We start from the raw sequence: 25,763 nt of genomic DNA on the forward strand, positions 1-25,763 counted from the left end.
AAGAATTACACCGAACCAACTTATCATCATTAGTCAGGCTCACAGTGTGGTGCATTTGTGTGTACTAGAAACTACACATTAATACACTGGATTCCTGTTCTTTGCAGACAGAAAGAACACACACGTCTGGTTCAGCGGAACAAAATACATGACAGCTATTCACTGACTTATTCCCCAGGTGCAAGGCCTTGACCCATCAGGGTCAAACTGCCTGGTTCAAATTTCAACAATGCTTGACAAACTGTCACCTGATACATTGGTAGATGTATTGCCACGAACAATCAGAACCAGCTTGCCAACAATCAGCACTTTCTCATATAGTATAAATTGTTTTCCCCTTGTCAGTATTATTACGATGTGCTCTGATCAATGCAAAACAACAAGCTTTATGTTTCTCTTTTTCAGTAATGCTCAGGTACAATATAGTTGAATCCAACTATGTCCTTATCAAACTTCCACACAGAAAAGCTACTCAATGACTGCTATTAGAATGCACAAGGAGAAAATACTCGTGCACTCCTATTGCCAACCTGTTGGTTTTCAGCTAACTTAGCACCGAATTTAGAATCAGATCTAGACTTTCCCAGTTTTTAACCAACTGAGTTGCTGACAGAACTTCAGTATCCATTACATATTAGCACCACGATGAAGCACTGAAGAGGAAATACAAGATGTGCAGAGGATTCAAAGAGACAAGCAGCATTAAAATAAAGATTGATTCCAAAAGAAGAGGAATCGGCAGGGTGGGGGAGATTCAGGGCACAAACAGATGCATTTAGAGTACATGCAAATACCAGGAACATGTTGAATAAAACAAAAAAGTCGTCACATAGATTATGTTAAGAGTGAGAATAATGCAGGCCTGGTTCAAACAAGGGGAAGAATGGGCATGTAATATTCCTAGTTACATTGTATTTAAGAAAATTAGAGAAGGAAATATAAATGGTGAAACTGTTTCCAGTGGCAGAAACATCAGCAATCAGAAGAGACAACTGACAATTAAGATAATTGGCAAAAGAATCAGAGGTGACATGAAGAATGAAGAAAATTATGCAGGGAGTTATGCTGATCTGGATTTCACTGCCTGCAAGGGCAGTTGGAAGTATACCGCAGGGCTTATTGGAAAGCTCACTCAAACAGGTGGCATCGATCAAATGGTGATCTTCTGTGCTAGACCATTCTTTGATTGTACAACATGCCAGAAGAACCTTACGAGCTATTTGAATACACTGGCAAGTAATACATTCAAGCAAATAGCAGTTGGTAGATGTGTGGTTTGAATTTCCATAACTAGGGAAAAGATGCACTCTTCCCCCAAAATCTATATTCGAAAAGGCCTTTCAAGAGGCAACATTACAGTCATATGCTGGCAGATCTGGCAATATGGGCCAAACTCTGGGGAGGAGATAGTGGTAATGTTACTGAACTAGTAATTCAGAGATCCAAGCAAGTATACTGGGGGCATGAGTTCAAACCCCACCATGGTAGCTGATGGAACTGAAAGCAAATTTCAGTAATAGACTGTGACAACTGTCATTGATTGTTATAAAAATCCACCTGGTTCATTAACATCCTTTTGGGAAGGAAATCTACCATCCTTATCTGGTCTGGCCTATATGTGACTCCAGACCATAGCAATGTGGTTGACTCTTAATTACTTTCTGAAATGGCCTAGAAAGCCAATGAATTCAAAAGCAACAAATGAAGGCCTTGCCAGCAATGCTCACATCCCATGAAAGAATGAAGAGAAAAAAAATGAAGTGCTCTTGATTCCACCTTAGTGTGTCAATTCTTTTTGCCTACATGTCTCATGACACACAAAATTAGGGTATTTCCTGTCATAGTTGGGTGCTTTTGAGATACAATCACAGGACATTCGGCCAGCTGCATTGGTAGACAGATGCACTGTAACCTCTTTGGCACGGGCTTTCGTCCCCCATCCAAGCACCTCAATTTGCCAAATCCCCATGCCACAATAGGCAGCCAGTAAAACTCTCCTAGACCACAATATTGGCTGTAAGGATCCAATAATGCACATTTGTTATTTCCCAAACTCTCTCCTCAAGAATCAGCTGTCCAGACCTATCCAGGTATGCCAGGGAAGAAGGGACATTGATTTCAGTCAAGTCTCCCACAATTCCACAGTACATCTTCCAATTTAAGTTCGCACTGCATATAGAATTTTAAAAAAGCAATTGGGGTACACTACATGGCTATCACGTAAACTTATATTCCCCAAAATACTTTCCAACATTGTTAGTGATGTGAAAATTATTTCAACATTATGCAAGTATAAACACTGCAACTAAAAATTCCAGACTTATGAGAATTGCTCTGCCACAACTTTAAGTCCCTACAAATTGACTTTTACGCCATTCATTAAATCACAAAATATAACTTTAATTTGAATGACGTGTGAATAACTACTTCTATTATTAATCAGTGAAGGTAGACAATGTATTATCCTAACCCAGTTGAATTTTTTTTTAATAACTGTAAAAAAGTTCAATTTTTATTCTAAGGCAGCAGCAGCACAACTTGTGTTAATTTTCATGCAGAAATTGCCCAAAATCAATACAATCATTGAGTGATTGCAATCAACAATAGCAAATGGGGAAATGAAATAATTTCAGACAGTCATAGAGAATGAACTGTGTGACTATTTATGATAACGAAAAGTCAAAGACATTCAAACAACCTGAAGATTGAAGAAAAGTGAAAATAAACACACTAATGGTGCAGATTTTAACCTGAAGATGAAAAGATAAGAAACAAATTTCAGTCACAACTATCCATTTTAACACCAAGTGCACACAGTGGGATGAATTGTGTAACAGTCCATAAAACACAGACACATTAAAATATTTAATAAAGTCAACCAAAAGTACAAATGAAAAAACAATCAGATCAGTCTGACTGCGTAAAATCCCCATGTATTAGCCTATAAAATTTAATAAAACTGATCATAAATTGCATCAATACCAATTTCAAACATATACTCAAACATCTATAACCTGCAAATGTCTACATTTTCATTCTCTATTAGGCCCGAAGCACTTTTTTGATAGTCTGAATACATTTTAAAAGTGTATTTTTTAAAAATATCACGTATCAGAAATTTAAAAAGCAAACTGCAAAAATAAAAACACTGATAAGACTAGTTCAGTTCATTTTTTTTAAAATTGAAGTAGGAACAACAAACTTCATAGCGTTACAGATCAGTGAAAATACTACTAGACACACTAATGCACAAGAGCCAAAGGTCAATTCCTCCATGCAAATACTTAATTTCTTAGGACAGATCAGGGTTTAAGACATGATTGAGATTAACTAGTTGTCCAACTGCCAAATGAACATTGCTGACAAGTTCCTGACGTGGTTTATTCAAGTAAAAAGCATCATAATAGTCTCTAACATACATCTGTCATAGCTCATTCACCTGTAAAACTAATTGCTTAACAATTTTATTCCGAATAGTCAGTGGTGGTCAGCAGTTTTCCAAATCCCAAGATAACCAGCATTTACTTAGTCTAGTAAAACATTCTAAGGCACTTGACAGGAGTAACAAACACAGGGTCACAGGAGGAGATTAGATCAGTTGACCAAAGTTTAGTCAAAGGGATAGGCGTTAAGCATGTGCAGCATTAAGGCAGAGATGTTGATGAGGCTAAAATTGGAGAAGCAGAAATACCTTGAAGAGTTGCAGGGCTAGAGGAAATTCAGAAATGGGAAGGGCATGGAGGTGAGTGGAGGGATTTGATATAAAGGATGATCGTTTTAACTCATTATTTACATGGGGGTTGTATTACCTAGGTGATAATGATATACAATTTGTATGGGGAGGGGGGCGGGGAAGAGATAAGGAAGCTTATAAGGAACCTTCATAGCGAAGGGGATTGAATATAAAAGTAGGGAGGTCTTGCTGCAGCTGTATAGGGCATTGGTGAGGCCGCAACTGGAGTACTGTGTGCATTTTTGGGCGCCGCACCTGCGCAAAGATATTTTGGCCTTGGAGGGAGTGCAGAGGAGGTTTACTAGGCTGATACCGGAGTTGAGGGGGTTGAGCTATGAGGAGAGGCTGAATAAACTGGGCTTGTACTCGTTAGAGTTTAGAAGAATGAGAGGAGATCTCATTGAGACGTATAAGATGAATGGGATGGATAGGATAGAGGTGGAAAGACTCCTCCCGCTCAAAAAAGACAATAGGACTAGGGGGCACAGCCTCAAGATAAAAGGAGGGTGGTTTAGAACGGAGTTGAGGAGGAACTTCTTCACTCAAAGGGTGGTGAATCTCTGGAATTCTCTGCCCGTTGAAGTGGTGGAGGCTGCCTCGCTAAATATTTTTAAGACGCGGGTTGATGGGTTTTTGATAGGAGAGGGGATTAAGGGTTATGGGGAGAGGGCGGGAAAGTGGAACTGAGCAGCGACAGATCAGCCATGATCTTATTGAATGGCGGGGCAGGCTCGAAGGGCTGGATGACCTACTCCTGCTCCTATTTCTTATGTTCTTATTATGTTCTTATCCAAGGAAGCTTGGAGGTTGCTCCTCCGAGGATACACCTTAAACTGATTTTATAAAAACATAAGGAATAAGAGCTGGAGGATGCCATTTAGATCTTCAAATCTGCTCTGTCATTCAATAAGACCACAATTGAGGTACTTTAACTTCACATTTACATAGATTCTCTTAGATTCAACCTCTATCCTGAGTATTCCTAACAACTGAGTATCCATGTTTTTGGGGGAGAGAATTTTAAAGATTCACAACCTTCTGAGTGAAGAAGTTTTGCATCTCAACCTTAACTTGTTGACCCTTATTCTGGGATTGTGACCCTGTGTTCTAGAATCCCTAGCTAAGGAAAACATTTTTTCAGCATCTAGCCTTTCAAACTTAATTTTACACATTTGAATTAATTAATTTTCATTCTTTTAAATTACAGAGAACATATAGGCCTAATCCAGTTGATCTCTCCTTGGGAGGGATTAATCCTCCAAGTTTTATACCAGTTTGTCTCCATTTCTAATTCATTTGCAACACAATAATCCAAGCATCAAACTCTGGAAAATGCCACATCCCAAACAATCCTTGAATTAATTCAGTTTTTGATGCATTTTTCACCACCTTTCCCTCACACTCCTCACTTCTCCCTCATTTACTCAATTATTGCCATTGAATCTTAATGCGTGTGTGTTTAAAAAGTGTACACTTTTCCATAAATCTGAGCACACACAGGAAGGGAGATGAATTGGTGACTGCAGATTTACCTACTCCAACTTCTTTCCTTCTAATCCTAGTTGTTACTGCTTTGAAGCTTTATGCAAGTAATTAATTATATTTGTAACCAAACTATTCTAAAGAATCTGAAGTGCGTTAAAACAAAAATAGATTGGTAATATTAAAAACATCTAGTTCCAAGTGACAGACTGCATAGCTCACAAGACGGACATTGAATTGTCAACGGTTCAGACAGGCAAATAGTCCAATTGGATCCTCAAAATTTTTCAACTGGGATAATTCAAATTAACTCATTTCTTGCAGTAAACATACAGCTGGTATAGAGCTTTGATGCTAAAAATGACATCTGTTGATCCTATTTATTTTCATTATTCAATTCTCATACACCCCATTCTAATCAATTAATATTTCCACTTCTGATTATTCAATTTTAGGATCTTTATTCCCTTGCCACCACTAACACAAAATAATACTCCATTGTTGAGCTTGAGTCAATGCAAATAGGCTATCAACTAAATTCATTTAAAATATTCCTATGTTGATTCAAATATCTTGTCAAAAATTAATACATAAAAATAACATGGAAACAATGAACAGAACAGTGTAACTGTACTGTTTTATTAAATGGATAAATACAGCACTTCAGTTATTTTCTAATCAGTAAAACTATAATGACTCAAGGATTCCTTCCTGCGAGACTGATGAATCCACCATGGTGATCCTATTTTTTGAACTGGAGACAAAGGAGACAACAGAGGACTTCTCTGGTCTATAGTTCTAATTTAATTTCTCTATGACCCTAACATATCACACATCTTAGATTCATAGAATCCTTAGTGTAGGCGGCTATTCAGTCCATCAAATATGCACACACACTCAGACAGAGCACTTTACCTAGGCCTTTGGGCGGCACAGTGGCAAACACTGCTGCCTCTCAGCTCCAGGGATTTGGGTTCAATTGCCCACTTGGGTCACAGTGTGGAATTTGCACATTCTCCCCATGTTTGCATGGGTTTCCTCCAGGTGCTCCAGTTTCCTTCCACAGTCCAAAGATGTGCGGGTTAGGTTGATTGGATGTGCTAAATTAACACTCAGTGTCCTGGGATGTAATCGGTTAAAGGAATTAGTAGGTTAACTAAGCGGGAATAGGGCCTAGGTGAGATTGTGGTTGGTAAAGACTCAATGGGCCAAATGGCCTCCTTCTGCACTGTAGGGTTTCTATGATTTTCCCTACTCTATCCTAGTCACTCTTATTAACTCCACTTCCCACCAACCCTCTGACACCCTGGTTTAAACCTCACACCAGGTGGAGCCTACGCTTAAATTATTTAAAGCAACACTATTATTAAAGTCCTCTTTTAGGCAGAAATTGCACATTCTTAAGAGGAATGGATTAATGTTTCAAGTACATGGAACTGGGGTTCGAGTAGATGGTTCCAGTGATGAACAGCTTTTTGTACTGCATTTTTTTTATTTCTCAATTTATTTATCTGAAAGAATTTAAAATATTTAAGATACATACCTGTTGGTATTAAATATTAATCTTCTAGTCCTTTGTTCACTAAAGCTCTTAGAATGCTTTAGAACTTTGCCAACTACTCTTTAGCTTAAGTGGTCTAATTTCTCGGTTAATGTTTAACTTCTGTAATAACAGGACAATATGCATTACCTTCCAATCCTCACTTACAACATTTGTTACGTATGTAGAGCGGCCGCAAGTTTCTAAAGGTGCAATGCTGAATTAGTTGACAATGGGTTGCATTTAACATTACCTTACAGCCTTGTATTGAACTCTTAGTAATTCCATTGTATTCAGAGAGAATTTTCTGGTCAAGATCTTCGCAATTGAGCAGAGCTCCACATCAGTATAAATCTGTCACTTTTTAAAAAATCTGTCAAATGAATCTTAGTTTTGAAGGTCCAGTGAAGATGAGCATTTGTGGAAGCCAGAATTAAGAAAGCACAAATGGAGACTTTAAATAATCAAGTAGCTTTATGTATCTACAAGCAAAGTAATTCCTTGGTGGGACTTCAAGAAAGCAAGAGGCAAAACATCCCCCAGACATACCCCAAACTATCCTAGCCTCCAGTGAGCAAAAAACAACTTCACACCACCCCTTCCTTTGCACAAAAGATCATTAACCCTGCAAGGTGGATAAAGATATTTGATCTCTTTATCACTGAGTACAAATCATGACCATCATCCAAATCCAACAGAGCAGTGAGTCCGCTCCAACTCCCACTGAGCAGAAATTGCAACACTCATCTACTGCCTTCCCCCAAATTAACCCACTGCACAAGAAATGTGCCTCCAAGCTGAGGTCTTTTAGTTTTCTTCCATCTCTTCCCTGATCCGATTCATGAAACCAATGTTCCTTCTAACATTCCTTTGCTGTGCTCGGCTCTTCTGCTGCACTGTGCAGTCCCTTCCAGATTGCCACATGGTTGCACTTGCAGACCTAGTATACCAGCCTGTTTGAATGTAGCCTGTTTGTCATCTGCTCAGTAAGTTCTAGACTGCTGGACTGCCATGCACCAGTGCAGCTTCGAAGAATTGTTGTATGATCTCTACATCCTGTTTACGCAACCCTATTCCCACTAAGTTGCTAAACATCCAACTTCACTTTCTGGACCACATTAACTGTTGTTAATTGATACCTCTCTTCAGGTATAATCACTCAACCCCATCAAATCTTTCACCATCACTAGTCTACTCAAAACAAAATCTTCTGTTCTTGCAAACTACTGTCCCATCTCCTCTCTGAAGTCCTTGAACATGCTTCTGCCAAATCCATGCACACTTTTTCTGCAATTCCAAAGCTGAATCCCTCTAATTAGGTTTATACATCTGTCACAGTAAAACACCCTTCAAAGTTACAAATGGCACCCTATTTGGCTGTGACCTTGATAAGTCATTCCTACTCATCATGCTCAACCACTGTCACGATCAATAGAGCATTCTTCTCCAAGGTCATTCCTCTGTCATCCAACTAGATCCATTGTTATCCAATAATAGCCAGAGAATCACCCAAGTTTCTCTGCCCACTCTGCACCATTTTCTCTTGAATTCCCTTCAAAATCAATCCTTGGCATCCTTATCATCTACCTATTGCCACTGTGAACATATCAGGGTTCACAGGTATACTGCCAGCACTCAGCTTTATTTGAATTCTCCCACTTGTCTCCAATTTGTCACACTGCTCATCCAACATCCTGTATTGGATGGGTAAAAAATCTACTCCAACTAAATACTGGAAAGATTGGAGAGATTATTTTCAGTTCCCACAATCCCACTTCCCAGCATCCTTTTGATGCTAACGGATCATTTGGAACTTGGATACCCTTCTAAGCCAAGATGAGCTTCATCACAAAAATGCCTACTTCCACCTCAGTCGTGTCACCCAAATCCACCCACCTTCTATTGAAACTCTCAACCATTATTGTGTTACCACTAGACAAAACTATTTCAATGCACATCTGGCCAGAATCCCATCTTTCAACCTGTGTCCAGGAACTCATCCAAACCTCTATTGCCCTATTCCTAACAAACAAACCCCATTCAGCCATACGCTATACTCACTGACCTACACTGGTTCTGAGCCTGAAAATGTCAAAATCCGTATCCTTTCTTTCAAGAGGGAGGTCTTGTGGTGTGTGGATTGTGTTTCTACCTGAGTTTGAAGCTCTGGGTCCATCCCATTTCAAGACTTCATGACCACACAAGATGTGTTCATAATGCGACCAAACGGGTCTATCAATCTGCAAAGTCTTCCAACCTGCTTGTGGCTGACAGTAAGAGTGGGGGAGATTCCTCATTAGCCACGTTTGATGTGACACGTCATCCTTCAAGCTATAGTCTCTAGCTTCGGCTAGTGGCCTGTTCCTGGTAAAACAATCTATGGAAACAAAGATAAGCATGTGCTTGGTCTGACTCATGCATCTCCAGACACGGGAAGATGAATTCTCTCTTTCAAATTCCTCCCTATTGCTAATCTCCTCCAGCTCTACAACCCACTGAGCTCTTGTCCATTCTTCCAATTTAGGCTCATGGATATATTCAATTTTAATCCCTCTACCAACAGCAGTCCTGCTATCAGTTACTAAGGTCTCAGATCTGAAACTGCCGCTAAACCTCTCTTTCCTCAAGACAAACCACTTTGACTAGATTCTTTGTTATCTGTCCTCATACTTCCTTGCATGGTTGCCGAATTTTGTTTCATGTTCCTGTGAAGCATCCTGGAACATGTTTCTAATTTAAATGCACTATATGAACACAGTTTTTTGATACAGTTAGTACACAAAGTGTCACAATTATCGTTTGCCCTTCTCTAACAAAGAAAGAAACTCAAATGGACCATGAATAAAAGCAAATGGGAATTCCTTTGAAGCCAACCTTGCCCACTGAGCACCCACTTCACCCTCTATGAGAGCTAATCTATGTAATTATCTGCATGCATCTCCCATTGATGAGAAACACATCTTTCACCATGTAGCAGAAATCTCTTCATAAACCTCACCATCCTAGAAAACAACCTCTAGTTACCAATTTGGAAAAGCACACAAACCCCTTCAATGATTAGTAAATAGGGCAGTGAATAAAGCCGAAGTCCTTCTACCAACAATCCCAAACAAAGGAGTGCTCAAACTACCCACCATATACAGAAAACCCACAAGTTCTTTGCAACAAAAAGAGATGCCATCAGAATACCATGTTCTTTCCACCACCTGCTAATGAATATAAATCCAGCTACCAAAACGTAATGATAAAGGATAGGAAGAGGCCAACAGACCTGTGCAGGCTCCTTGAGAAAGCTATACAATTTTTTTTCCCTTCAACTATTTATCCAATTCCCTTTTAAAAGTTATGATTGAATCTGCCTCCACCACCTTCTCATACAGTACATTTCAGATGTTAACAGCTTAATGCATAAAAGATTTCTTCAAGGCACTGCTGATTATTTTGCCAATGACTTTAAATCTGTATCTGTTTCTAACCCTATTACCATTAGAAACAGTTTACCCTTATTTAATTTATGGTTAGATCTCATGACTTTGAGCATCACAATCAAACTTCCACTTCACTTTCCCTAATCTCAGAACAATAAACTCAATTCCTCAAAAACAAAACCAAGATATGATGGCTGTTGGAAATCTGAAATACAAACAGAAAAATGTTGTTAAATCTCAGGTCAGGCAGCATCTGTGGAGACAGAAACAGTTAGCGTTTGGAGTTCATTATGACTTCCTTTGAAACTCATTCATTAACTTACATTTCTTCCCAATTTACTTCATCCACAACTAATATCTCAAGCGTCCCCACTACAAATATTAGTAGGGCTGCCCTGTAATTGCTCCATAGGTTCACCTCTATCCACCATACTGCAATCCTCCAGTCCTTTTGGCACAATTCCCATTTCAAAAGATGATTGGAAGGTTGTGGCCAGAGCCTCCGTATTTTTTATCCTTACTTCTTTCAGCAAGCTAAAATGCATCTCATCTGAATCAGGTGACTTTTCCACTTTGAGCACAGCCTGTCCATTTTCATTCTTCCCATTTTCTCTACAACAATCTTTACTGTGACATTGGAAGCGTCCCCTTCTTTCGTGAAAAGTAACGTAAAACTCTAATTTAGTACCTCAGCTAGGCCCACTAGTTTCATAAAATCCCTAATCTTTCCCACTATTCCTTTTGCTGTTTATATTTCAAGTTTACTGATGACACCACTGTAGTGGGTCAGATCTCAAACAATGACGAGACAGAAGTACAGGAATGAGATAAAAAATCTGGTGAACTGATGAGATGACAGTAATCTCTCCCTCAACATCAACAAAGTGAAGGAGATTGTCATCAACTTCAGAAAGCACAGTGGAGAACATGCCCCTGTCTACATCAATGGGGATGAAGTAGAAATGGTTGAAAGCTTCAAGTTTTTAGGTGTCCAAATCACCAACAACCGGTCCTGGTCCCCCATACCAACACCATAGTTAAGAAAGTCTATCACCACCTCTACTTTCTCAGAAGACTAAGGAAATTTGTCACGTCAGCTCAACAACTTTTACAGATGCACCATAGAAAGCATTCTTTCTGGTTGTATCACAACTTGGTCCAGCTCCTGCTCTGCCCAAGACCACAAGAAACTACAAAATGTTGTGAACATAGCTCAATCCGTCACGCAAACCAACCTCCTATCCATTGCTGTCGATACTTCTGCTGCCTTGACAAAGCAGCTAGCATAATTAAGGATCCCACACACCTCTGACATACTCTCTTACATCTTTTTTTGTCTGTAGTCACATATCAGCCAACTCGAGGACATCTTCTTCCTAGCTGCCATCAGATTTCTGAATGGACCTATTGCGCATTAAATTCATCTTTCTCTCTACCGGAGCTATGACTAACACTACATTCTACACTCTCTCATTTACTTCTCTATGAATAACATGCTTTGTCCGTATAACACACAAGAAACAATACTTTGCCATGTATATTAATACATATTAAGAAGTCTGACAACGCCAGGTTTAAGTCCAACCGATTTATTTGATAGTAAACTCACAAGCTTGAGGTTAACCTCTTTGTCAGCTGAATGGAGAGTTCTGGCCTCAGACAGAGCATATAAAGCACAGGCAGTTCTGTCTGTCTGAGGCCAGAACTCTCCATTCACCTGACGAAGAGGTTAACCTCGAAAGCTTGTGAGATTACTATCAAATAAATTGGTTGGACTTAAACCCGGTGTTGTCAGACTTCTTACTGTGTTTACCCCAGTCCAACGCCGGCATCTCCACATCATTACTAATACGTATGACAATAATGAATCAGATTATACAAAGCTTGAGTTCCTTTTTAGCTTATCAGCTAATCTATTCTCATGCTCCCTTTTCTCCTTTTGTTTTTTTTCCATTCCTCAGTGTACTTCTAGGTTGGTTTTTCACTGACACAGCATTTACTGTCGACTTCCTTTCTCTGTTCATGTTAATCTTCATACATTTAGTCATTTAGGAAGCATCGGCTTTGAATGCCCTTGCTCTTGGAAATCTTGCTAGCCACAGCACAGTCAAACTATCTCTTGGTTTAGAACAGAACAATATAAGAAATAGGAATAGATGACCTTATGGTACCTCAAGACCACTCTGCTATTCAATATAATCATGGCTAATCATTGGCCATAACCCAAGTGTCACGCCCACTCCCCATACTGCTTGATTCCCAGAGACACTAAAAAAATCTGTCTATCACGGCCTAGAATAAATGCAACAATGGAGCATTCACAACCTTTATAATTAGAGAATTCCAAAGATTCACAACCCTTTGAATGAAGGAATTCCTCCTCCTCTCAATTCAAACTGATTGGTCCCATATCCTGAGGCTGTGTTCCAGCTTCCCCAGGAAAAACAACCTCAGTATCTTCTCTATCAAGCCCTGTCAGAATCTAAGTTTCAATGAAATCACTTCTCGTGTTTCTAAATGCAGAGTACAGGCTCAATTTACTCAATTATAGAACAACCCTCTCGTCCCAGAAACGACTCTAGTGAACCTTCACTATATCACCTCAAATGCAAGTATGTCCTTCCTCAAATATGGAGACCAAAACTACACATAGTAATTCAACATAATCTCACCACAGTCCTGTTTAAAGGCCTTCTACCTGGGCCAGAAATGTTTTAAACTGATTAAAATTAGCCCCCCCCCCCCCATTGAATTATATGGGCATTTGATTTTTCTTTATCCTTTGCAATAACCAGTGTATATCTACTGGTGACTGCCAAAATCTCTCCCATTAAACGTGCTTCACTTGTTCGACTTCATTCCCCAAAAATAGATTCAGCACTTCCTTGTTAGGTTTAAGACATATTAAGAAAATGCTCTTGCAAATATTATTTCGGGAACTCCAACCCTTCTATGCCTTTATGCTGTTATTTTCCCCAGTTAGTGTATCTTTCTGCAATTTGCATGGAAATTTTTTCCTCTCTCTCCCTTTCCCACTGACATATAGTATAAACATACGAGTTCCTCTAATTCTAACCAAATAGATTATTTGAATGTAATAACAGTCATCCAAATTCCCTACAGTAAGCTTGACATATGAATTAGAAAAATCGGTCATTTTGCCACCATTTAATAAGACCACGGCTGATCTGATAATGGCCTTACCTCGCAAGGTTGTTTAGTGTGTTTGAAAATAGAGACTTTAAGTAAAACAATTTAAGAGGATTGCAGAATCAATTTTAAAACACAAGTTAGGGTCCTTCAGACATTTCTCACTCAGAAAAACCAATACACAAGTTAAAAAATACCATATCATACACATGTATGAATGTGCATCCCTATTTGAGCTAACTAGCAAACAAAAATAAATCACTAAATATAAAAACCATATAAATTCAAATTTGGTAATACCGCACCTGTTCTTCGGCAGTTTCTTGGGTTTAGGAACGACTAACTTCCGCTCCATTTAGAAGGGCTCTGAGATGCCTGATAAGTCTGCAGACTCTGCCACACATGGGTTAGGTGTGCCTTAGAGGATCAGCGAGACAAGTTGCTTAGCGGTTTTTGCACTCTCTCCACTGCCTTGACTGTGCCTCTAGATGTTCCCAAAATGCCTTCCTGAACGATCTCCTGCCATTTCGGTAGGTTACCAGGAGTCGATGGAGATGTTCACCATCAGAGATGCTTTGAGCACAACCTTAAAGTAGTTCAGTGCAGACGACAACAAAGGGACACAGTTTAAAAATAATGGGGCCCAAAAGGAGAATTTTTTCTCAGTTACAAATCTTTGGAACTCTTCCCCAGAGCAAGATGGAGGCAACGTCAATGAATATTTTTAAGGCAGAGGTAGGTAGATTTTTGATCAATGAGGGAGTCAAAGATTATCAGGGATAGATACAATGTGTAATTAAGGCCACAATTAGACCAGCCATGATCTTGCAGAACAGGCTCAAGAGGCCGAACGGCCGACCCCTGCTCCTAACTTGCACGTTCACATGTAGCTGTGAGCGATCAGCATTTTGCTGATCAAAACATTGATTTGCCACCTTCAGCAAAAGCCCTGCTGGTTCACCAGTTGAGAAGGGACCAGACCTGGGGACTCCCAAGTAAATACAATTGCAGAGTCAGGCACCTGAAGGGTACATAAGAACATAAGAGCAGGAGTAGGCCATCGAGCCCCTGGAGCCTGCCCCGCCATTCAATAAGATCATGGCTGATCTGATAGTGGTTCGGTTCCACTTATCCGCCTGCTCCCCATAACCCTCATTTTTCTTAGTGGTCAGAAATCATTCTACCTGTGACTTAAACACATTTAACGAGGTAGCCTCCACTGCTTCAATGGGCAGAGAATTCCAAAGATTCACTATCCTCTGGGAGAAGTAGTTCCTCCTCAACTCCGTTTTAAATTGACTCCCCCTTATTTTGAGGCTTTGCCCCCTAGTTCTTATTTCCTTCCTAAGTGGAAATAATCTCTGCTTCTATCCTGTCTAGCCCCTTCATTATCTTATGTCTCTATAAGATCTCCCCCTCAGCCTTCTAAACGCCACCAAGTACAGGCCCAATCTACTCAATCTCTCCTCATAAGCTAACCCCCTCATCTCCGAATCATCCTAGTGAACCTTCTCTGTACTCCCTCCAAGGCCAATATGTCGTTTCGCAAATAAGGCAACCAAAATTGCACACAGTACTCTAGTTGCAGCCTCCCCAGTACCTTGTACAATTGCAGCAAGATCTCTCTGCTTTTATACTCCATCCCCCTTGCAATAAAGGCCAACATTCCATTTGCCTTCTTGATCACCTGCTGCACCTGCAAACTGAGTTTTTGCAATTCATGCACAAGGACCCTCAGGTCCCTCTGCATAGCAGCATGTTGTAATTTTTCACCATTTAAATGATGGTCCATTTTACTATTATTCCTTCCAAAGTGGATAACCTCACACTTGCCAATGTTATACTCCATCTGCCAGATCCTTGCCCACTCACTCAGCCTATCCAAATCTCTCTGCAGACTTTCCGCATCCTCCACGCAATTTGCTTTCCCACTTATCTTTGTGTAATCCGCAAACTTTGTTTCCCTACACTCGGTCCCCTCCTCTAGATCATCTATGTATATGGTAAACAGTTGAGGCCCTAGCACTGATCCCTGCGGCACGCCACTAGTCACCAAATGCCAAGTGGAAAAGCACCCAATTATTCCAACTCTCTGCTTCCTGTTAGATAGCCAATCCTCAAGCCATGCTAACACTTTAATCCCCAACTCTGTGTACCTTAATCTTATGCAGCAACCTTTTGAGGCACCTTATGGAATGCCTTCTGGAGATCTAAAAACACAGACCCACCAGTTCCCCTCTGTCAACTGCACTCGATACATCTTCATAAAAATCCAGTAAATTCATCAAACATGACCTTCCCTTCATGAATCCATGCCACATCTGCTTGATCGAACTGTTCTTTTCCAGGCGTCCCGCTATTTCTTCTTTAATGACGGATTCCAGCATTTTCCCAATTACGGACGTTAAGCTAACCGGCCTGTAGTTACCCGACTTTTGTCTACCTCCTTTTTTAAACAGTGGCGTCACATTAGCTGTTTTCCAATCAGCTGGTACCTCCCCAGAGTCCAGAAAATTTTGGTAAATTACCACTACTGCATTTGCTATTTCCCCCGCCTTCTTTTAGTGCCCTGGGATACATTCCATCAAAGCCAGAAGACTTGTCTACCTTTAGCCCCATTTGCTGACCCAACACTACCTCAACACAAAGGAGTCCTGCTATCTTCCCAGTTGTAGTGCAGGATAATTTAGTCTCAGTCCATCCTATCTATCACCATCCCCACAGAAAAGAAACTACACCATACTTCTGCCACTGAGCACAAACTTGAGAGCAAATCCAAAACACCATGAACAAATCTAGAGCTATTTCTTTGTCTCACAAAGTGGTAGCTCACCCTCCACTCAAAAAGAAAATAGCCTGGCACAGTCCGGTGCAGCTTTTTATTGTTCTCTGATGACCCGAGATTTCCAAATTCTCCTCAGATTTTATCCCCATGGGACAGAATTCTGCAGCTGTTTGTACCCCGCCGCCACCACCACCACCACAAGCGAGCACAGAATTTGGCACGTAGCCAAATCCACATTTTCTGTAGCAGGGCCAGAGAATCCCACAGGCATGAACAACTGGATAATTCCAGTCATTATTTGTCCCTCACTCTTGGTCCTGTTATCCCACTGCTTTTAATTGCGTCTGACACAAATACTAAACAGCCGGTTGGTTGGGTGCAATAACACAAAATAGTACCTAATATTTATGGAACTCCTAGAAATATAAAAGCAAAGTTTTATTTCCAGGGATTATTTTATGTATAATGCTACATATACTTGGCTTCATAAATTTTTTCTAATGTTTGTACCGATGCATCCAGTGATATATCAATGTTAAAAATTGCTTCATAGTGGATAAGGGTCCAGAACTTAGCAATGCTTAAAAATATTTCTTTTAAAAAAAAGGGAAAAGTGAAAGGCAATTGCTCTCAGCAAAGCTGTTTATGTGAGAAAATCTTTCAAAGATTGGAGATAAGACATTATTATGAATCACGATACACTGCATGGATTTTTTTCCATAATGTGTCTGTCCTAGAATTATCTAATTCCAAAAAAGGAAAATCTTGCAATCAGCAACAAAGTTGGCCTTTAGCACAAAGTGAACTAAAAACAGATACAAAACATACAGGGGAAAAAAATTACCCCCGCACCCCCAACCCCAGCAATATAACTGATGACATTTGTTACAGCATTCCATTAAATACCAATCTCATTAGTTGGTCCATACAAAATATACAGTATTTATTACGTTTTGTAGCTACTTGAGGTAGTGGTCAGCAAAGCTCATCTCATCTGCATTTTATCCCCTCGAAGCAGGGACACATCAACTCAGAAGCTGTTCTATAATTATTTTTCATAATGTTCTGTTTCTGGTTTAAATCCTTTGCAATAAATAAACCCAAGTACGGTATGCAACAAAGTCCCATGTATAGTAGACAAATATCTGAAAATTTTTACCTGGCAAAATAACCTGGTCTTCTCTCTTTTTTCAAATCTTTAGTCTCCATGGTAGAGTCTTTAAAAAGATTACTTTTTCCTTCGGTGTTCAGTAAATTGCTTTTGATTCCAGTTTCTTCTCATCAGTATACAGGACCTGTAATAACATAATCTTGTGACTCAAAGACTGCTTCACAAACAGAGTGACACCTCTGGTACTTATTGTTTACCTGTAGATGAACTTATCTCAAGAATTCCAGTCACATGTTTTCACATTATGTAAAACCTTCTAGTACCAGTCAATTTTTTTTTTAAGAAGGTTGGATAGGCACTAAGCAATTTCCACATTGCACTTAATGATTGAACTCTGACTTCAAAGTCACTTTATTTCAGTTCTCATAGCACAAAGCCAAAGGCAGATAGTCACTGTATTTAAATTATGTATAGTGGGTGTACAAGTTCACAACATGTCTGGAACCAGGTCATTGGGATCCCACTAGATCTCATGAAAGAAATAGCAGAGTGCAGGATCCAAACATCCCTACAGGACCAATAATCTTAATTGTATAGCCAGCCAGCAAAGTTAAATAGAATTGATCTTGCTATGTTATAGTTTTCTTCTGCTGGCTCAAAATTTAGAATGAATCAGAGATTAGTTAGCTGTGTTCAAAATTGGTGTAAAATTGTTAAAGTACATTTTCACAGAATTCATTGCAGATCTAAAATTGGGACAATGCTGATCATTTTGTCAATAGCACATATTTAAATGATTCCACCATTCTTCACATTCCAATCTGTAATTATCTTACAATTGTGTATTTGCCTATATATGCAGTGTTTGTGAATCTACCTCTCCATTCACCTCGGAAGCAGTGTTCCGAAAGCTCGTGATTGCAAGTAAACCTGTTGGATTTTAACCTGGTGCTGAGAGACTTAATATTTAAATGACTGCTAACTTACAGCCCTTATGTGGCACCATCACTTTTTTAAAAATTTGTTCATGGAACAAAGAGTCATTAGCCAGGCCAACATTTATTGGGCATCTCCAATTGCTCCTCATAAGATGGTGGTGAGCTGCCTTCTCGAACAGCTGTAGGTACATCCACAGCGCTGATAGGGAAGGAGTTTGTGTTTTGACCCAAGAGAATGAACAAACGGCAATGTAATTTCCAGTCAGGATGGTGGGCAACGTGGACTGGATCTTCCAGGTGGTGTTCAGATGCCTCCATTGCCCTTGTTTTTCCAGGTAATGGAGCTCATGGGTTTGGTAGGTGCTGGTAAAGGAACCTCGACAAGTTGCTGCAGTGTATCTTGCAGATGGTACTCAATGCATTAACCAACATTACATTAATCAACAACCTCCTCTCCATCAAAAGATCAAAGCGGAGATGTTCATTCATGATTCCACTGTGTTCTGTATGATGTGCTTTTGTTCAAACACAGAAACAATCCATTCCCACATACAGGAAGATCTGGGGAACAAATGCAGCTTGGACTGATGAGAAGTAACCCTCCTGCCAGGCAACAATCATCTGCAACACCTGAGAATATAACTATCACCCCTTGACATTCAATGGCATCATCTTCATTAAATCCTTATTATCAACACCCCGGAAATGATCATTGACAGAAGCTGAACTGGACCACCCACACAAATGCTTTGGCGTGGGCTCATTGGGTCGAAGGGCCTGTTTCCCGTGCTGGGTTGTTCTTTGTTTTACAAGCAGGTTCAAGGCTGGGAATTCTGAGACATGTGAGAGGAGAGTGAATGTTTATCGTAGTGGATGGGGTACCAATCGAGCAGGTTACTCTGGCCTCAATATCATATTGAGCCTTGAGTGTTGTTGGAGCTGCACTCATCCAGGCAAGTGGAAAGTATGGCACTGTACTCCCATCTTGTGCCTTGTAGATGATGGGCAGGCTTTGGGAGTCAAGAGGCAAGATAGTCGCCTCAGAATCCCCAGTGTCTGTCCTGCCACAGTATTTGTATAGTTGGTCCAGTTCCATTTCTGGGCAATGGTAATCTGCACACCCCCTCCCCAGAGTATTGATGGTGGTGAATTCAGCGATGGTAATGCAATTGAATTCCAAAGGGAAATGGTTAGATTCTCAGTTGCTGGACAAGTTCTGCCTGACCTGGTCATCATGCAGTTGCCAGCTTTTGCACATGGCATAATGGCTCTGTTAGCCACCAGGCTGAAACGGTAGCAGGACTTGCTCTCTGGTCAAAGAGACGGAATCTACAGAGATTCAAGGACACTAGAAGATATGCCCTGGAACAACCAAGAGAAACCAAAATGGACCTTGTTGCTGGAGGACAGTTCATCGATTCTCAGAAGGCTGAGGGAACTTACTTTTCTATGGTCACCAAATATGATGAACCGACAAAACTAGCTTTTTGGAAGTTGGTTCCTTTAAAACTGGAATTGTGTGAAAAATCAGTGTTAAACATGGCATGGGGTTTAGGCTGTGTCTGAAAGTTAGGGATGATATGGGTAGTACAGTGGTTGGCTGCCTCACAACGTCAGGAACCCAGGTTCAATTTTGACCTTGGGTGACTGTGTTGAGTTTGCATATTCTTCTTGCATCTGCATGGGTTTCCTCCAGGTGTGCCTGTATCCTCCCGACAGTTCAAAGATGAGCAGGTTAGGGGGATTGGCTATGCTAAATTGCCCCTTCGTGTCCAAAGATGCATAGGCTAGGTGAATTGGCTATAGTAAATATAGAGGGGGGTGGAGGGAGGGGAGAGTTTATATATTAGTGGCCTATTAACTAATGTTCAATTGATGTGAATTTGAGGTTATTGCAGTAAGTCTTAAAATGTGAAATTCTGTCATATCTGTTCTATGCTGTAACTATTCTTTGATTCTATGACCCTAAAAGTAATGATCACTACGTTAATCCCAACAAAGGGCAATAAATTGGCCTTGCCAATGACAACAGAATCCAACGAACGAATGCAAACAAAGACACCAACCCCACATTCCACTCCTAGTCACAGGCCCTGGGACATGTTGCTGTACATAATATTATCACCAATTCAAAATCCTGGAACTATTTAACACCACTGTAGGAGTAATTTCACTGCACTGCAGTTCCAGATGGTGATACACCAGTACCTTAAGCACAATGAAGAATAATCAATACGGATCTTAAGCGATGCCTGATAATGAAAAAATGTAGAATAAATTCAACAGAATGAGTCAATATTACAATTTTCCTTTTCCTGCAAGGCTGAGAACAAGCCAAAACACTTTGGCTTAGTCAGTGCTCCAAATTGCGCATTCTTTCAAAAGCCAACATTGCAAATATAAACTTTGAACTTGACAATTAGTTCACTAATGGCAAACACTCAATAATAACTAACCTGCAACTCTAATGACTGAGCCAACATCTTTACCACCAGCTTTGAAATCAGGCTCAGTAGTTAACAATACATTTATTCCCAGTTAAAAGCTGTTAATTTATCCAAGGATTAAAACTAGCCTTTTGAATGTCATATTTGAATTGCTGTGGTCTGCCAACTTAATCTAAGGAAGAAGATTAAACCAACTTTAATTCTTTCTGCAAGTTAATGTGTCAATATGCAGAGCAGAACAGAAGAAAATCTATTTTCTTCACAATGAACATCCAAAATTAGTTAGGATTCTTTGACAAAATTCAAGCCCAAACTTAAAAACACCAGCTACTTACTTTAATCAAATGTTCTTGGAACATTTAGCATTAGTAGTTCTACTTCATGCCAATAGAAAGATTCATTCCACTTGTAACAGGTGCTGACATGTCAACTTATTTGTTCTATACCCTGGGGACAGATAAATGCTGGAGAGGACTGCAACAAATTGCAGGAGGGTATTAACAATCTTGCAGCATGGGCAAATAACTGGCAAATATAGTTCAGCACAGATAAGTGTCTGGTAGTACAATATGGTAGGAAGAATAGGGAGGTGAATTTCTACTTGGCGAGGGTCTAGATATTTCTTATTGAATTCAAATGCCACCACCTGCTGTGGCAGGATTCAAATCCTGCTTCTCGGAACATTAGCCGAGTTTCTGGATTAATAATTTAGTGATAATACCACTAAGGCATCGCCTCTGTTTTTTAGAATCTAGATAGGGTAGAAGAACAAAGGAAATTCAAATTATTCAATCACAGATTAGCAAGGCCAATAAAAGCAAACCAAACACATACCTTTATTCTAAAGTAGGAAGATTTATGTTGAGCCTGTACTAACTTTGGTTAGGCCACACAAAGGACAACATGCAGTTCAGGTCACCATATATTAAAAAAGGTAAAAACACTGGAGATGATACACAGATTTACAAGGATGGTTCCAGAAATACGTGGACATAAATACCAAGAAAGGATGAACAAGCTGTTTTATCTTGGGAAAAAGGATGAAGGGTGGCCTAACAGAAGTCTTTAAAATTATGAAAGATTTTAAATTGCGTTGATACAGAGAGAACGTTTCCACTTGTAGGGAAATTGTAGCTAGAGGTCATCAATACAGGATAGTCCCTAAAAACCCAAAAGGGAATTTGGAAGAAGCTCTCTACCCAAGGAGTGGTGAGAAGGAGGAACTCACTACCACAGGGGGCAGTTAATGGGAAGAGTAGAGATGCATTTCAGGGAAAGCTAGACAAACAAATGGAGGGGGAAGGGAATACGTAATGGTAGATTAAGATGAGAAAAGCTGGGAGGCGGTCCGACTGGAGTATAAACACCAACATGCATGAGCCAGGCTGAATGGCCTGATCTGTGCTGAATAGCTCAGATAACTAGACTGACATGCTGCAAAAAGTTCACATTCATTATGGTTATCACAGCAGGTTGCAGAATCGATAATCAATACATTGGTTTGTAGTTATTGGTTTTTATGAATAGACATGGCAATTCCAACTTGAAAACCACATCAGCAACAACAACATTCAAAATACTTAAACCAGAACAGGTGGTGAAACGCTGAACCCAAACCCAATGCTATCAGCGTTTGTGGAATCAAGATTTGGAAAACCATGTTCTTTGTTTAGGCCTTATCTGGATTTCTCCCATGTTCTGAACTGAAATCACGGAGTACCTTGCAATATATCATGCTGGTGAGCCACATATCCGCCAGAATAAAATTTTCACACAATCTACAGCAATGACCTTGGTCCATGCTCAGATGAAGTTCACACGTTCAACTAATTAGCAGTCATTCATGCAATGAAACATTTCTTTCAATTTTCAAGTGAAATGCCATTCTTTTTCTATGTCACTGGCTGCGCCAACATTTATTGGCCCATCCCTAATTTTCACAGGACATTTCAGAGCTAACTACATTGCTGAGAGTCTGGAGTCACATGTAGGCCAGACTGGGTAAGAATGTCCCTAAAGATTGTTAATGATTCAGATGGGTTTTTACAACAATTGACAATGGTTTCATGGCCAACTGCCATGTGGGATTTGAACCCAGGTCCCCAGAGTATTACTCTGGGTCTCTAGATTACTAGTCCAGTGACAATACCACTTCCTCCCACTGTGTGGATGCAGACTAAGCCATTTGGAACTGAGCGTTTCCAAATCAGGGGAATTAAACCATAAGATATAGGAGCAGAATTAGGCTATTCAGTCCAACGAGACTGCTCTGCCATTCAATCATGGCTGATATGATTCTCATCCCCATTCTCGCGCCTTCTCTCATAACCTTTGATCCTCTTATTGGTCAAGAACCTATCACCAACACCTCTTCTCTCTTTACAGATGCTGCCAGACCTGAGATTTTCCAGCATTTTCTCTTTTGGTTTCAGATTCCAGCATCTGAAATAAAAGTAATTTGCTTTTATTAAGAACCTATCTATCTCCGTCTTAAAGGCAGTCAATGACCTGACCTCCACAGCTCTCTGCTTCAATGAGTTCCACAGGTTCACCACCCTCAGGCTGAAGAAATTCCTCCTCAACGTGGTTGTGCCCTCGAGTTTCGTTCTCCCACTAGTGAAAACATTCTTCACGTCCACTCTATCTACACCTTTCAGTATTCTGCAAGTTTCAATAAGATTCCCCCTCATCCTTCTAAACTCCATCATGTATAGACCCAGACTCCTCAACCATTCCTCATATAACAAACTCTTCATTCCTGGAATCATTCTTGTGAACCTCACTGGACCTCCTCCAAGGCCTGCACATCCTTCCTTAGGTATGGGGTCAAAACTGTTCACAATATTCCAAATGGGGTCTGAGCAGAGCCTTATACAGCCTCAGCAGTACATCCCTGCTCTTGTATTCTAGCCCTCTAGAAATGAATGCTAACATTGAATTTGCCTTCCTGACTGCCAAATGAACCTGCACATTAACCTTGAGTCCTGAACCAGAATTCCCAAGTCCCTTTGTGCTTCAGATTTCCGAAGCCTCTCCCCATTTAGAAAATAGTCTATGCCTCTACTCTTCCGACCAAAGTGCATAACCTCACGCCTTTCCACATTGTATCCCGTCTGCCATGTCTTGGCCCACTCTCCTACCCTGCCCAAGTGATTATGCAGCCTCCCCACTTCCTCAAGACTTTGTGCCTCTACATATCTTTGTATTATCTGCAAATTTAGCAACGATGCCCTCAGTTTCATCTTCCAGATCAAAACTGATCAGAATTGATCAACAAAGCTGTGTATCATCTCTAGCTCACTAAAAAAATACTTGGATAATTGCCTTAACCACTCAAATGGAGAACACAAAGCAGCCAAAGGAGCCTGAATATTTCCATTCAAATAAACTTCTTTGAGGAAAGTTTAGTTAGTAATGCACCTAGGGACAATTCAAATTTAGTCATCATTTGTCATTTAGCTAAACATCAAAAATGGTGTAAATTTTGCACAATACAATTAACAAGGTGGTTAAGAATATTACCGAATGTCATCATAAGCTTTTTCTTATTTTCTTGCTGTATCACTACAAACGAACGTAGAACATCCACTGAATCTGAATGGAACTTAATTAGGATAATTGTCGACATCCAAATAAAACAATCCAGATTTTAATATAACAAACAAGACAGAGTTTATTAAACAATTAACTCGAATTAGCATTTTTCATTTTAGATCAACATGTAACATTATCACAGTACTGCAAATTTCACAAAAATGCATAGGTTATGCAACAAATTTCCACATGCGACAGCAGCACGAACCTAATCCAGATATTTGAGACATAAATAAATGGAGGAAAAAAACTTTAGATAAGGAACAAACAGGACCTGTTGCGTGCATTGTTTCTGAACCGAAGGTTGAGACTGAATCATTAGCCTTGCCCCTTTTTAACTGTTGGGGTGGCAAAATACCATTCAGGCACAATGCTGGGTCAGGTGCACATTGGGGAACTATGCCTTTCCAATGCAAAACAAAATCAACACTAGAATGCGTCAACCAAGCAGTCCGAAATAATGACACGTTAAGTCGTTTTAGAAGTTGCACGTCAATAATCCTTTACACGGCATGAAAATCACATCAGAAATACAGGTCTCTTTTTAATTTGGCTAAAACCATTCATCAAACTGGGTTTGAGAGGAATTGCGGAAGCTTCAAGGAAGCACCAATATACGTTGTGTGAATCCGCACCCCCCCCCCCCGCCCAAAAAAATATTTATTTGCAGTTTTAAATGTTGCAGCTCAGGGTTAGGAGGTATGTGGACTGCTCGTTTCAGGGAGTTCCGGGGACCCGGCTCGAGGCCCAGCCGCACACGGCCACCTCCCCCTCCCCGGGCCGGCTACCAGTCCGTGCGGCCGGGGAGACGGGTGGGCGGAGGCAGGTGCTGGCTCACCGGTCGGGGAAGCAAAGGCAGCTACGCCGACGGCTCGTCGGTTTCAGCAGCTCGTTAGCCTGAGCCAGGCCTTGTCTGCCCCTTCCCCGCTCGCTCTCTCCCTCCCTCTCACACACACACACACACCACCCCCACCCCGGGTAGACGGTACCTCTTCCTCTCCTCTCCCGAGCTACTGCTGTTGTTGTTGTTGCTGCTGTTCTCCTCCACCATCACCGCCGCCTCCTCCTCCTCTCGCTGCCGCCGTCCCCTCCCCCCGGACCGTTACTGCGCCCCATCCGCCGCGCCTGCGCTCCCCACGACCTGGCGTCACAATGGGATGGAGCCAAGGTTCCAGACCCCTGCTGAAGAACAACAACAACTTGTGTCCATCTAGCGCCTTGAACCTCCTCCCCCCTCAAAGGTGTTATAAGTCATCAGGACAGATGACTAAATCTTGGTCTTTTAAGTAGAAACTATAAGCTGGAGTAGGTCATTCTGCCCCTCCAGCTTGATTTGCCATTCATTTTGATCCCGGCTGATCATCAAATTCAATATTCTGATTTTCCCCCCACCCCTTCCTCCCATATCCCTTGATCCCTTTGGCCCCGAGAGCTATATCTAATTTTTTCTTGAAGTCAAACAAGGTTTTGGCCTCAACTACTTTCTGTAGTAGTGATTTCTACAAGTTCACTACTCTCCAGGTGAAGAAATTTCTCCTCACCTCTAAAAGGTTCT

The 25,763-nt window shown here is 40.6% G+C and overlaps 1 protein-coding gene across 9 annotated transcripts in view; it reads right to left on the reverse strand.

The window, feature by feature from the left end:
- Positions 1-25,267, reverse strand: part of LOC145345010 (nuclear receptor coactivator 7-like) — an 87,202-nt gene extending 61,935 nt beyond the window's left edge. For 5 of the 9 annotated variants that reach the window (XM_080192508.1, XM_080192512.1, XM_080192507.1 and 2 more), the window contains exons 1-2: positions 25,198-25,267; positions 17,278-17,413 (exon numbers count right to left, since the gene is read on the reverse strand). In XM_080192508.1, coding sequence (XP_080048634.1) covers positions 17,278-17,327 — 50 coding nt within the window. In that variant the 5' untranslated portion in view covers positions 17,328-17,413; positions 25,198-25,267. Of the gene's footprint in view, positions 1-8,907; positions 9,094-13,638; positions 13,731-17,277; positions 17,414-25,197 lie in introns of those variants that run through there. The other 4 variants (XM_080192509.1, XM_080192505.1, XM_080192506.1 and 1 more) reach the window with 4 other exon arrangements.
- Between the last annotated feature and the right edge of the window lie 496 nt (positions 25,268-25,763).

Source organism: Carcharhinus amblyrhynchos, chromosome 7 (genome assembly GCF_965287045.1).
Source record: "Carcharhinus amblyrhynchos chromosome 7, sCarAmb.v2.hapA, whole genome shotgun sequence".
In the NCBI taxonomy this organism is placed as follows: Eukaryota; Metazoa; Chordata; class Chondrichthyes; order Carcharhiniformes; family Carcharhinidae; genus Carcharhinus; species Carcharhinus amblyrhynchos.